Source organism: Phlebotomus papatasi, chromosome 2 (genome assembly GCF_024763615.1).
Source record: "Phlebotomus papatasi isolate M1 chromosome 2, Ppap_2.1, whole genome shotgun sequence".
NCBI lineage: Eukaryota > Metazoa > Arthropoda > Insecta > Diptera > Psychodidae > Phlebotomus > Phlebotomus papatasi.
In genome coordinates this window covers 43218761-43233521 of record NC_077223.1, presented here as the reverse complement: position 1 = coordinate 43233521, position 14761 = coordinate 43218761, and the positions used below count along the sequence as shown (strand labels likewise).

At 33.8% G+C, this 14761-nt stretch overlaps 1 protein-coding gene across 8 annotated transcripts in view; it reads left to right on the top strand.

Annotated features, from left to right (window-relative positions):
* The window catches only part of LOC129801190 (transcription factor HNF-4 homolog), a 37208-nt gene extending 23940 nt beyond the window's left edge, over positions 1-13268 (top strand). For 2 of the 8 annotated variants that reach the window (XM_055845979.1, XM_055845977.1), the window contains 5 exons: positions 542-1143; positions 5435-5555; positions 5861-6098; positions 6176-6312; positions 12207-13268. In XM_055845979.1, the coding sequence (XP_055701954.1) occupies positions 542-1143; positions 5435-5555; positions 5861-6098; positions 6176-6312; positions 12207-12736 (1628 nt within the window). In that variant the 3' untranslated portion in view covers positions 12737-13268. The remainder of the gene's footprint in view (positions 1-541; positions 1144-5434; positions 5556-5860; positions 6099-6175; positions 6313-12206) is intronic. The other 6 variants (XM_055845985.1, XM_055845982.1, XM_055845983.1 and 3 more) reach the window with 3 other exon arrangements.
* The last annotated feature ends 1493 nt before the right edge of the window (positions 13269-14761 follow it).

The following is a 14761-nucleotide window of genomic DNA, read 5'->3' as shown; positions in this document are numbered from 1 at the left end:
TTGCAGGTCAAGTCCACTTCTTTATCAATAAATAGAAAAACCCCAAATATTAAGTGACTCAAAGACACAAATAACATATTTGGGCGCTCACAAGCGACAATTAATGTGAATCATATTAAAATTTTAATGTGCAAGTGTGATAACGCTGTTAAACTGTCAAATGTATCCTCCGCATGAGGGCACTATTTTCACTCATTGATGGCGCTGGCAACTGTTCCTATTAAATTCTCTTAATTTTTTATCCAAATGTTCGGCTAAATTGACAAAAAAATTAAAATATTCTTAAAATTTCTATTTTTCAATACAAAATTTGCAATTTTTGAATAAATTTTTAAAATTAATTTTCTACCTGAAATTAATATTCTAGCTGTTCAAAGGAGCATTTTAGTAGATTTATTATACGAGTAATATATTTTCATATTTAGTCGTTTGACAATTTACAAATTAACAAATTAAATTAATAAAATTCTTAAATAAACCTATGGATAAAATCTAAAAGAAACTCCCTATAGTAGGTTTCCTTTTCTTTTCTTCCTTCAAGATCATGACACAGCCGCCATCCTCCCGGGCGGAAATCCTCCTCCAGAATTGGCGAGTCCGACTGGTGTAAATGGGACGAGCAATGGTCAGAGTGGTGTTGGAATTGTCGGTAGTTGCTGTGCAATTTGCGGTGATCGAGCCACTGGAAAGCACTACGGTGCACCGAGTTGTGATGGTTGCAAAGGTTTCTTTCGGCGAAGTGTCCGGAAAAATCACCTGTACACATGTCGCTTCTCGAGGAATTGTGTAGTCGACAAGGATAAAAGGAATCAGTGTCGGTACTGTCGGCTCAGGAAATGCTTCAAGGCTGGCATGAAGAAGGAGGCAGTGCAAAATGAGAGGGATAGAATCAGTTGTAGGAGGTCCAGTACAGAAGATAGGGACACGGGAAATGGACTTTCTGTGATGTCACTGCTGAGGGCAGAGATGGAGTGTCGTCAGTCGAAGATTGGTGTGATCCTCGAGAGTACAACAGAGAATCTGGAGAACAAACAATTCGCCAGTATTAATGATGTGTGTGAGTCGATGAAGCAGCAATTGCTGAATTTAGTCGAATGGGCCAAACACATACCAGCCTTCAATGAACTTCAACTGGATGATCAGGTGAGTCTTGTTATTTTTTTGTTCTCACCTGACTCTGAATCTTGAAATTCACTGTGAATTTTTAAAATTATTATGCCGCTGGTATATCTTTTCAATTGAATGAAATATAAATTGATTGAAATAGGGGCATGACATTTCCCATGTTTCCCATATGTTTCTAGCGAGCCGAAAAAACTTTTGAGTTCATTAGCTATTTTCTGTCTTGTAGAATGAATTAACAAAAAATACTTATACAAAATGAAAGCCAATTTAATAACGAAGAGGCAACCGAAAACCCTAAATTGGCAACCTACTTAGTTTTGGAGATATCTCGTGAAATGTGTACGAAAACAGGGAAAAAATTACACTAAAACTGATCGCATTTTTCAGAGCTAATGTCACCCCGGATTGAAATTTTAACTCTTACTATTTCAAACTGCCTCTTTCTGTCTCACTAAACAAAAAGAGATGGCAAAGCCATTCGTAACTTTGCAGAATGCTCGAACTCACGAGATTTTGATGCTTACTAGGCAAATAAAAAAATGCAAATACGAGAAAGATAAATCATTTAAGAATATTTTACCGATTCATTACTGTTTTGATGACTTTCCAAAAATCTATTCAATCAAATCGATTGAAAAATAGGTTAAACTTCGACCTTCAAAAATTCAAGATGGCGATTTTTTTTAGGTCACAGGTGTGTTTGGACAAAATGATCGCCTGGATCACCTAAAAAAATATCCAGAAAATTAAATGAAATCGTTGGAGCCGTTTTCGAAACAAACCAAAAAACATGGTTTTCGGGGATATATAATAATAAAGGCTATAATAATGCTCTTTGTGTCGACTTATAGGGGGGTCCCACAAAAACCGTAAGTTTGTATCTGTTACCATTTGGCCTCTAGATGGGTAACTAGTTTACGGACCAAAAAAGAATATTTATGAAAAATAAGCCATTTACGAGTACTTTACCGATTCCAGGGACCTCTCGACATTTTATTTTTCCATACGTTTTTGCATAGAGGCACTGAAGACTATTGGCAAGTTTTTTCCTAAAAAGAATTGACTTATCAGTCTGGTATATTTCGAAATTATGCATTGAAAGCTATCTAAAAATACATATTTCATAATGCTCGCCGAAATAATACAAGAACTACGAGGAAATTTGTTTAAATCGCGGTGCAATATTTGCAAAATTTTTACAAGGAAAAGTGAAAAAAATATTTTCACTTTTTATTAGGCTTGATGGGCCCCTGACCGATTCATTATCGATTGTGACTGATGTAGCCGGTCTGCAAATTTCAAAACCTTTCCAAAAAATTCAAATTTAATCAAATCGGTTGAAAAATAAGCCATCTAGAGTCGTTAAACTTTGACCGCTAAAAATTCAAAATGGCGATTTTTTATGACATGTAAGTCTGACCTATCTATGACCGTTTTTCTTACTGTTATAGCAGATATGTTTTAGCGTTTTAGCTCTAGGTCGGTGACAAGAAAAAAAGCGTATTATACAACTGCTCTCTCTTTGAGTTCGAACTTGAAGTTTTACCAGAAGAAAAGTGTCTCTTGCGGTCTTACGGTAATATTACGAACTTGCAATGCTACAAGAAGTTGTAAAAACTTTTAAAATCTTTCTAAAATATCGATTTTTTCCTACATTTCGCGACCTTTGTTACCAATATTCCGCTACTCTCTTTGAAAACTTTCGGAAATACAAAATATTTTTTGAGCTTTGCCCTTCTAAAACTATTATTAGGAATAACCTCTAAACTAGATCCGAATATGATGGCTTTGGAGAGGAAGGGAAAAAGTCAGGATGAAAATGGGGGGCATATTAACGGTCCGTGTGTCAACTTAAGAATTGTCTAGAAAAGCTTTGCAATCCTTTATAGTAGGAAGTCAAGACCCAGGCGAAGATAGCAGAAGTAAATTTAGAATCCCTCCTAGGGGTTGCTCGAAATTGTTTCCGGACACATTTTTGATACGAAGAAGGGTCATGAGGCGTAGAAAGTTATCCTAGATATTTTAAATCCGCAACACTATTAAAAAACAATAAAAAACGAAAGAAGAAACGAAAAGGGACAATTTGATTAAGCCACGCCTTCTCAATGTCACGCCCACTCTCCATATATTTCTCTACCGAAAACTTTTATGCCATTCATAGTTTCGTAAAATTATCGAAACAATTAGGAAATATAGGAAATATTGCCTAAAAATAATGTGTATAAACTTTATCACAAATTCGTAAAGGGGCGTGGTCTATTTTTTAAGAGTTTAATGGTGATATTTCAATAAAAAAATGAAAAGAGAAAATCTTTTTCCTGAACATGTTTTTTTTAGCATTGTAGCACGAAGTGGGGCATTTTTGAAATTGGGATTTTTCTCCTATATTTAAGTGAAACTGGGCCATATCAAATGAAATTTAGCTTCTCAATCTGTTTGTGTACCTAAATTATATCACGATAAGGCTCAATTTTATTTAAAAATTGGTGAAAAATCCAAATTTCAAAGTTGTCCCACTTCCGCCTACTGTTCTCAAATGCTTCTGCATTATCGACTTTTCTTTGTGTTGGTTCCTGTTGCGACTATAACAGAGGGAAAACACTGTTTTTTGACAGAAACCAACATGAAGAAAAGTCGATAATACAGAAGCACTTGGGAACACTCATGTGCTACAAAAAATTGTGAGTGTTTTTGAACAGACTCCTGCTCGCTTTGTATGTAAGCCCAAGAAATTCTGTGTTTATGCACAGAGAGGCGACAATCATAACCAATGATTCCCAACTCCACCAATTATAACCGAATAGAGACAGAAAAAATTCCTGCCTCCACCCAGGATTGAACTAGGGGCCTTTCGCTGTCTAGGCGAATGTTCAATCCTGGGTGGAGGCAGGAATTTTTCCTGTCTCTATTCGGGTGTAATTGGTGCAGTTGGGAATCACTGGTTATTATTGTCGCCTCTCTGCTACAAAAAATGTTCAGTACAAAAATTTCCTCTCGATGAAAAGGGAAAATTTTTCTCCTGAACATTTCTTAACACTTTACTGCAGGCCTGAGCTAAAAGAAAAGCCGAAGTGAGATTGATGGTGCCTGTTGACATTCTTTGAAATGCCGCGGAAATTCACGTAGAGAAAATGACAGGTTTTTTTAATGTGAAAATTGTTTAATTTCTTAGAGTTAAGTCATTTTCATAAGAAAATTCTTTTAATAATTTAGTTGAATACAGCTATTTGGGTTAATTGTAAATACTCTTCGATATTTACAACAAAAACCTTGGGATGAAATTTTGAGCTGGAAGACTCATATTCTTTTGAGCTGTCCCAAAATTCAGGATAGGTTTGAGAAAAACCCTTTTGTGCAACACTATTTTTATTAATAAGGAATGCAAAAGTACATATTGCAAGAAGGGACACGACCTGCTAATAAGGATAAAATAGAGAAGAAAATATTTTGTCGCATTTCAGTGATTTTTTGCAACCGCAGCGCCGCCAAACGTTTGTCAAGTGAGTTATTTGTGTCTCTCTCACACAGTTGAATTGCGCGCGATTTAAGAACTTTCCATTTGAAGTGATATTTGCATTTAATTTCTTTGTATTTCTACAAGATTCAAGTAAAAGGGTGTGTAAAAGGGGTCTTCCGACAAAGATACATATTAAGAAAACAATTTCTTTCTATATGAGTTTTTATGTCTTATGTGTTTTTGGCGCCAAAATATTAATCATGGCACCGTGAATGAGCGGGATTAGTGTTACCAGTATGGCTATCTGTAATTTCCATTTAAATTATCAACACAAAATTTCCGATATTACACGATTTTTAACGAGCACAAGTCTGTTTTAGTGTCTTCAAGTGCTTCTGCATAATCGACTTTTCTTTTTGTTGGTTTCTGTCTCGACTGTTCTCCCTAGTCCACACCGTGTTTTAAAATCACCAAACAGTCGTGCCAGGAACCAATACCAAGAAAAGTCGATAATACAGAAGGACTTGGGAACAGTCATGTGGTGCAAGAAATATTCAGTACAACAATTTTTGTCCTGAACATTTTTTAGCATTTTACTGTTCTCAAGTGCCACTGCATTATCGATTTTTCTTTGTGTTGGTTCCTGTCTCGACTGTTTGCTCTAGTTCTTGTCGTGTTTGAAATCCACTAAACAGTCGTAACAGGAACGAACACAAAAAAGTCGATAATGCAGAAACACTTGAGAACAGTAAAATACTGAAACAGACATGTTAATTTTTTATTGGAATAGTACCATAATTTAGTTTTTCAGTGTTTTGCATGTTTCTTTTTAATGAATGACTTCTCTTTCAGGTGGCTCTGTTGCGAGCACATGCCGGTGAACATCTCCTTCTGGGTTTGTCGCGTCGTTCGATGCATTTAAAAGACGTTCTCCTGCTCAGCAATAATTGCATCATTACAAAACATTGCCCAGGTAAAATTACTCAATTCAATTCACTTTTAGAAAAAAAATTTCTTTTCAATTTTATTCCCATTTTGCCATTTGTTATTTGTGTGTCTTACTAAAGAAAATAATTTCAAATTGGTAAAATATTTGGCCCCATTTTTTTTGTTTACAAAATTTCGGAAAAAAATTTATAAATAATTGTGATACGTTTATGCGCGGGAAAAAAAGAGATACAGAGAGGAAGAATTCGCTGTTCATCGTTCATCTTTCGTGTTAACTGTAAGAAGGACTTTCCCATGCCAAAATCCGCTGTTTCTTCCTACACTTTTCAGATGCATGCATCTCGCCAAACTTAGACATCTCGAGGATAGGCGCCAGAATAATTGATGAATTGGTGCGTGCAATGAAAGACATCAATTTGGATGATACGGAATTGGCGTGTGTAAAAGCCCTTGTCTTTTTTGATCCAAACGCCAAAGGACTCAATGAACCTAATAGAATTCGGGCGATTCGTCATCAAATATTAAATAATCTGGAAGATTATATTTCAGATCGTCTGTACAGTTCAAGGTGAATATTATTTCTCTTATCCATTCCATTTAGTCCAAAAGAGTTTGGTGTGTAAAAGTCTGACTCACTGATTTCAGGGGTCGATTTGGGGAGATTCTACTGATTTTGCCGGTACTGCAGTCGATAACATGGCAAATGATTGAACAAATACAATTTGCCAAACTCTTCGGAGTGGCTCATATTGATAATTTGCTGCAAGAGATGCTTCTTGGAGGTAAGTTTGACTTGTGCAAATTACAAAAGAAATTAAAAGAAAGAAATTCCCTGAGGAATATGACTCACTTACACGTCATAGTGCAAAGATTCCCTCCCAATTGATGGCTAATTACACTGATGTGGTGGTCAAGAAAAAAAAGTGTGCAAATCTATCAATTGGTTTGTTTGCTACACTCATAAATTAACCAAATGATTGAGTACTTGTGCGGAATGTTATCACAGTTGATTAACCATTTATGATGGTACTTTTAATCGATAGGGAGTGGTATTGAAGTTTTTTTTTTGTTGTTGTTTAATAATGTTGTTAATCTTAGAAGAGCTTTCTCTTAAAATGATTAGAAGTATAAATTGAATGATTTATTTGTCATTGAAGAAAATTATTAATACATAGCGAAATTTACAAGGGGTCTCAAGGATTTTCCTTTTAGAGGATTTTCATTTTTGTATTAAACGTTATCAGTGGAAGTAGGGATTTTCTTAACAAGAAAACTTTTGGATACTATCAGGGGTATTCGACTTGAACGATTTGTTCAGTTAATTAGTGTTTTATTCCTCTCGCGGAGCTTTTATTGAATCTAAGCTAAATGCTTAAACTTTCGGAATAAGATGTCGCATCCCTATGATAATAGCCTGATTCGAAGAGGTGGATTTTTTTCCTATTAATCATTTGATCAAAAAGACAGAGTTAAAGCATCTACACATTGGCAATAATTTTCATATGCACAAGTGTAGACAATTTCCTTCAAAAGAAAAAAAAAGCATTTTTTGCCGAAACTTGCTCCCAATGTGTAGATGCCTTTAGTCACTTAGAATTTTTAGAATACCTCCCTAGTAAGTCAAGGAATCCAAAAAATACCTAATTTTATTTTAATACTATTCCTTCTTCAGAAAGTCCAGATACATTTCTTTTAGAATTATGTCCTCAGACGCTCTAATGTTTTACACAAAATCCCTCTTAGTCTTTTGAAGAACAATCGCCAAGAAAACCGAAAAATAAAACCAATAAAAAAAAACGTTGGGATTTGTAAATCATTCCGAAGTTCAAAATTCTACGAAGATTTCCTTGTTTTCAGCACATTATTCAAATATGCAAAATTACACTTAACAGGGTCTCTGATAGTTACCATAAAACTTTCAATAAAGTTTTTAATACAATATTTATTCAAAAAATCTTTTAAAAAAATTATAATTGAAATCTTGGGAATGCATGGTATGGTTGACAAATTATAACTGAAAATCAGCCTCAAATATCAGTAAAAAATCAATAACCTTTTCAATAACAGTTTCAATCTCGATTTATTAACAGTTGGATCCATTTCAAACTTTTTAGGAATAACTTTAAATACTTTGAAATACGTGCAATTGCGACAACAATTATGTGGGAAATATATATTTTATGGAGTTAGTTATTTGTTCTATAAGCCGATAACAGATACGGATAAAGATTATTAAACAATTTTTATATAAATATATATATTTTTTTTATATAAATGAAAAGTCGTTGGAGACATTTTCGAGGTATCTTAAAAGGCACTGTAGAATTTTAACTTTACTGTTAATTTGTAGAACACCGTTTCTTTTAATGGGTCCCGGTCGAAATTCCAAATAGTCAAACACCTAAAAAGGTCAAAGTCCTGAATTTTGACTCATTCGGGGCCATTCCATTTTTGACTCAAAATCCCGAATAGCCAACGATCCAAAAAGCCAAAATTCCAAATGGTTCAAAATCCGAAGTAACGGACGTTTCAAAGAGCCAAAATCCCGAACAGGCAAAAATCCAGAACGGCCAAAATCCCGAATGGATCGAAATCCCGAAAAAATCAACGTTCCAAAGAGCCACAATCTCGAATGGGTCAAGATCCCGAATAGCCAAAATTCCAAGGAATTAAAATCTCAAATGGGTCAAAATTCCGAAAAGCCAAAATCCCGAATGGGTTGAAATTGCGAATAGCCAACGTTCCAAAGAGTTAAAATCCCAAATGGCTCAAAATCCGAAATAGCGGACATTTCAAAGAGCCAAAATCCCGAACAGGCAAAATCCAGAATGGCCAAAATCCCGTATGGGTCGAAATTCGGAATAGTCAACGTTCCAAAGAGCCAAAATCTTGAATGGGTCAAGATCTCAAATAGCCAACATTTCAAAGAGTAAAAATCTAGAATGGATCAAAATCCCGAAAAGGCAAAATCCCCTGAATAGACAACGTCCCAAAGAGTGAAAATATCGACTGGGTTACAATTGCGAAACGCCAAAATGTTTTATGGGTCGAAACCCCGAATAGCTAACGTTCCAAAGAGCTAAAATCTCAAATGGGTCAAAATCCGGAATTGTCAACGTTCCAAAGAGCAAAAATTCCGAATCGAGCAAAATTCCAATAAGCTAAAATCCGGAATAGACAGCGTTCCAACAGTGAAATTTCGAATGGGTCACAATTCCGAAAAGCTTAAATCCCGAATGGGTCAAAATTCCGAAAAACCAAAATCCTGAATATTCAAAATTTCAAAAAGTCAGAATCTCGAATAGACTCACGCTCCAAAAAGCCTAAATTCTGAAAGAACTAAAATTCCGAAAGGGCCAAAATCGCGAATGGGTTCAAATATTCCAAATAGCGAAGGTTCCAAAGAGCCAAAATCCCGAATAGGCTAAAATCCTTAATAGGCCAATATTTCGAATAGCCAAAGATCTAAAGATGCACATTTCACACTCATACAAATATCAAGTATTTAAAAATAGAATTGGAACTTTGTAAGGCTAAGGGTGTTATGCACTTTGGTTGGATCTGAGTTTAGAGTCGAACATTAAACTCTTTAATTACACTGTGCAACGCAACAGCAAAAAATGTTTTTTTCAAACAACCGGTGTTTTCGGGTTCCTTGGTGTCTCCCGAGTACATATCGCGAAGAAAGTTATGCTCCATAATGTCTGGTTTCTGAGCTAGATTAAGATGAAAATCTTTAAGAAATTGGTTAGAAATATTTTGTGAAATTTGCTTTATCTCAAAAATGGTACATCCTAGGATGTTGGCGTCAAAGAATGACTCAAGGATGTGTAGAGCAGGATTCAAGGAAAATATTCCAAGAACGAACCATATCCTTAACTTTTGTTTAAAAATTCAACAAATTTAGTTGAAATACACAAGGCTTCACACTATAATAGTGTTAATTTTTGATCATGTGACAAAAAATACTATAAAGTTGTGTATTTTTTCACACTATATTAATGTGAAAAACTGTAATCATACTATAATAGTGGTAATTTTTAGAATTTGTCAAACAGTTTTAAATCACGAAACATTGTTGAAAAATTTTTATGATTATAACAGTGAGAAATTTTACACAAATCGCAATTAAAATTTACTCGATTTCACAATATTATAGTGTTAAAATTTTACACATTTTCAAATTAAACAACATTGTTGAAAATTTTTTCAACTATAATAGTGGTAATTTTCAATCACGTGACAATAAATTACCAAAATGTTGTGCATTTTTTAAACATTTTTAAATTAAACAACTAAAATAGTAGATTTTGTACTATTATAGTAGTAAAATTTTACACATTATTTTACTGTGAATATAAAATTATAATAACTAATAGTTTACCTTTCTTTTTAATGAACTATCTAACACATTTCTGACAGGGGAATTTACACAGATACGTGTAGAGATATGTAGATATACACAGTAAAAAAAATGTGTAAAGTTTTACTATTATAATAGTGGAAAATCGACCATTTTAGTTGTTTAATTTAAAAATGTTTTAAAAATACACAACATTTTAGTAATTTATTGTCACGTAATTGACAAATTGATTGAAAAATTTTCAACAATATTGTTTAATTTGAAAACGTGTAAAATTTTAACACTATAATAGTGTGAAATCGGATAAATTAATTATTTAATTGCGATATGTGTAAAATTTCTCACAATTATAGTCATAAATTTTTTTTTTACAATGTTTCGTGATTTAAAACTGTTGAAAAAATCTAAAAATTACCACTGTTATAGTATGATTAAAGTTTTCACATTATTGCAGTGTGAAAAATACACAACTTTATGGTATTTTTTGTCACATGATCAAAAATTAACACTATTATAGTTTTACCATAATTTTCCACACTATTATAGTGTGAAGCATTGTGTATTTCAACCAAAGTTGTTGAATTTTTAAACAAAATTTGTTGAATTTTCAGACAAAAGTTGTTGAATTTTTAAACAAAAGTTGTGTAAAAATTGTTGAATGTCCATTTAAGACTTATACTTCAGTCGAGATGATTTTCAGTGGGCAAAAGTCATATAGAACATCAAATATTTATATGCTTAATAAGTATATTGTGAAGAACCGAGCATTAGATGTAATAATTTCGTATTAGGGGGGAGGGATCCCGAGTACCAGGAAAAAACATTAGAAATGTTTAAAAAGGCAAAAAAATCAAAATCTTTGAAATGAAATGAAAATTCAACATAAACAGAATTCAACAATTTTTGAGTTTACACATAAAAATTCAACAATTTTTAAATTCAACAATTCCAAATTCAACATCTTGAAATTCAACAACTTTAAATTAAACAATTTTAAATTAAACACTCTTTCCAAATGTAACACTATAATAGTGGTGTTAAAGATTACACACTACACAAAAATTAACACTATTATAGTATATGTAATTTTTCACACCACTATTATATTTTTAAATTTGGAAAAAATGTTTAATTTAAAATTGTTTAATTTAAAGTTGTTGAATTTCAAGATGTTGAATTTAAAAATTGTTGAATTTTTATGTGTAAACTCAAAAATTGTTGAATTCTGTTTATTGTTCAATTTTCTTTTAATTTCGAAGATTTTGATTTTTTTTTTGCCTTTTTAGACATTTTTATTGGTTTTTCCTGTACTCGGGATCCCCCCTAATGCAAAATGATTACATCTGATGCTCGTATCTTCACGATATACTTATTAAGCATATAAATATTTGATGTTCTATATGACTTTTGCCCATTGAAAAGCATCTCGACTGAAGTATAAGTCCTTATTGGAAATTCAACAATTTTTACACAACTTTTGTTTAAAAATTCAACAACTTTTGTCTCAAAATTCAACAACTTTTGTTTAAAAATTCAACAAATTTGGTGGTAATTTTTAGAATTTATCAAACAGTTTTAAATGACGAAACATTGTTGAAAAAATTTTATGATTATAACAGTGAGAAATTTTACACAGATCGCAATTAAATAATTAATTTATCCAATTTCACACTATATTATAGTGTTAAAATTTTACACATTTTCAAATTAAACAACATTGTTGAAAATTTTTCAACTATAATAGTGGTAACTTTCAATCACGTGACAATAAATTACCAAAATGTTGTGCATTTTTTAAACATTTTTAAATTAAACAACTAAAATGGTCGATTTTGCACTATTATAGTAGTAAAATTTTACACATTTTTTACTGTATAGTGTTAATTTTTTTTACTGTGTAGTCATCTCGCTCACTCTCATTGAAAATTTTGAAAACATGTTTACAAATAAAAGTTATTGTGCTCTGGTTGTTATTCTACAAAATGAAACCCTTTTTATAAAGTTTTTTTTTCACTAAACAAAATTTAATATTTTATTGCTCGTTTGTTTTTTGCCCACATTTGACATGACTTGAAGAAATTGACATTGTCAATTTCTCCAAGGATTGTTTAAATTTGCAAAGGCTTAGGGTGCATTAAAGGTCCGGCCAATCAGAGAACGGGATTATACTAAAATATTTCATAGGATTGAATATTTAATGGCATGTGGATGAAACTTTAAAAAAAAAAATCGAAAAATTTAATTTTTTATTGAATATTATTTGTTTAACTTTAAAATAATCGCATTATTCTGTTTTGGTTTTGGATCTATTAGCAGACAACTCATCTCCCCTGCCCCCGGTCATGAACAGCTACAGTCCATCGCAGTCGCACCAGCAAATGTGTGACCAAGTGCCTTCACCGCAGGAGCCAGTATCATCTCCAGAACAGCTCATGTCTGAGCATACGATGCATACCAGCCTGGAGAATTCCCTGGATGTTCCCATGATGCCCATGGATTCAGGAGCCAGTGAGGATATCTACAGGCGTTCAGAAGGTGTCGCTGCTGCGGCATTCAATCTTTCGCCGCCTCCAGTGAAGGATGAAAAGTGTTTTATGGGTTCCCAGGTGTCGTATTCGAGCATGGGGGAATTTGCCCAGCAGCCTGGTGACATGGAGTATGGGAATATGGGACCAGGGAGCAATGGGAATGTGTCTCATGCACAGGAACATGCCGCAATGTATGAAGTGGCAGCACAAAGAAAAGTGACCACATGTGCTCACCAGATGGGCCTCGAAGGGTCCAATGTGGGCCCTATTGGCCTTCGGACCAATTTCAAACAGGAACCGGATCACAGATTTTGATCCACGGAGGAAAAATTGTCTTTTACCAGACACTTTTTTTTCATGTTCCTCTAGGATGAATTTACCACAAAAAAAAGAGTTTATCTTCTTGAGTGCGGGGGGTTTATTATCAATATATATTTTTTCTTATCAAACCTATGTAATTTTGTAAAGTGAAAGTTATTTTTTAAGGTGTATATCTTGTAAGTGAAAAGAGAATTTGTAAAAGAGAGAGAGAAAAAAAAGAAACGAGGAAGAGTTTGTTGCAATCATCTTTTTTTTTTACTATATTGATACTCTGGCTGGAACAGTGAGACAGTGGCAATATTTTTAGTGCCTTTTTTCTTCTAAATCATATAGAAGAAAAATAATCTTTGTAGAAATAAAGAAAAAAAACTTGTTGGAATAGTTTAAAAATGGGTGATTTTGAGATTTAATAGTTTATTATAATGTTTTCAATTTCTAAATGTCTAATATATTCGTGGCGAATGTTTAAGAAATACAAATTTATACCGAGTCTGTTATACAGCAATAAAATACATTTTTTTGATCATTTTCTGTTGGTTTTTTCTTGCATTTTGAGGAATCTGAGTTTGTCCGGGAAACAGAGAAAGGAATTTGTGAGGTTATGTTTTCTTGGCGGGAATAAATGCTGTGAGTTGGTAATTGCGCCCGGCTAGGAACACCGAAAAGTAACAGAATGTTAACAGCCGTACCAATTTCATGCAAGTGGAAAGTAGGTGACGGTTGGCATGAATTAATGCCAGTGCTGTTAGGTTTTTCAGCTATTTTACCGCTCCAGCGGTCGATCGCAAAAATTGAACGCTTTTGACGTTTGGTTCAGCTCGCCGCGGTGTAAGATTGTGCAATTTTATACAAAAAAAAGTGAATAAATCCTGTGTCCTGATCTGATCCAAGTGTTCTGTAAAAATTAATGAGGTAAGTACCCAAAAAAGAAATAACAGAGTTGAGAAACATTGAGGAAAATCTGAGAAATTTCACTATGCAGAGTCTTCCTCGTGTTTTTCATCAGAACACCACCGGGAGTGGATATTAGTCTCAATTATGACTGTCCACAATAGCTGCTCCTCATCCAGTGGCGTTTTTCCTGGAACTTTGAGGTGAAACCTCAAAAAATTGTGGAAAACCTGTGGAATCCCGCGAGTCAAAGATTTCCTTCTGTTTTTTCACAATTTCCTGTTGAGAACACCACTGGGAGTGGATGTGAGTCTCAACTATCCCTGTCCTCAATAGCTCCTCCTCATAGAGTAGCGTTTTTCCAAGAACTTTGAGGTGAAACCTCAAGAAATTGAGGACAATCTGTGTAATCCTGCAATTCATTGTTTTCCTCTTATTCATTGACAAATTCCTGGTCAGAAGACCCCCGAGAGTGGATTTTAGTCTGAATTATCCCTGTCTTCAACATTTCCTACTTTCCCAGTAACGTATGTCCAGGAAGTTTGGACTGGAATCTCAAAAAATTGAGGACATTCCTGGAATCCCGGCGATATAAAATTTCTTTCTTGTTTTCTAACAAATTCCTGGTCAAAAGACCACCGGGAGTGGATTTTCTTCCTAATTAATCTTCTATTCAACATCTCCTACTCTTCCAGAAACATTTGTCCAGGAAATCTGGACTGACACCTCAAATAATTGAGGAAATCAATTCTCCAAATTCTTGGTCAGGAGACCATCTGGATGTGGATTTTAGCCTCAATTTAACCTCAAACCTTTGTACTATAATTCCTCCTATTTCAGATACGTTTGCCCAGGAAGTTTAGTCTGCAACCTTGGAAAATAGGGAAAATCTATAGTACTCCGTTTCACTCTGTTTTGAAAATTCTTGATCGGGAAAGTTCCAGGAAAGTTCTTTCTTTTTCAGTAATGTTTGTCTAGTAAGTTTGATCTGAAGAAACCTCAAAAATTTCAAATTCGTCTCTTTGATAAGTTTCTAGTCAAGACCAAGAGAAGGAGAGTTATAAATCGCGATTTAGAACTTTTTTTTTTGCTGTTTAACAAGAATCCTGGTCAAGAGAATTGGGAAAA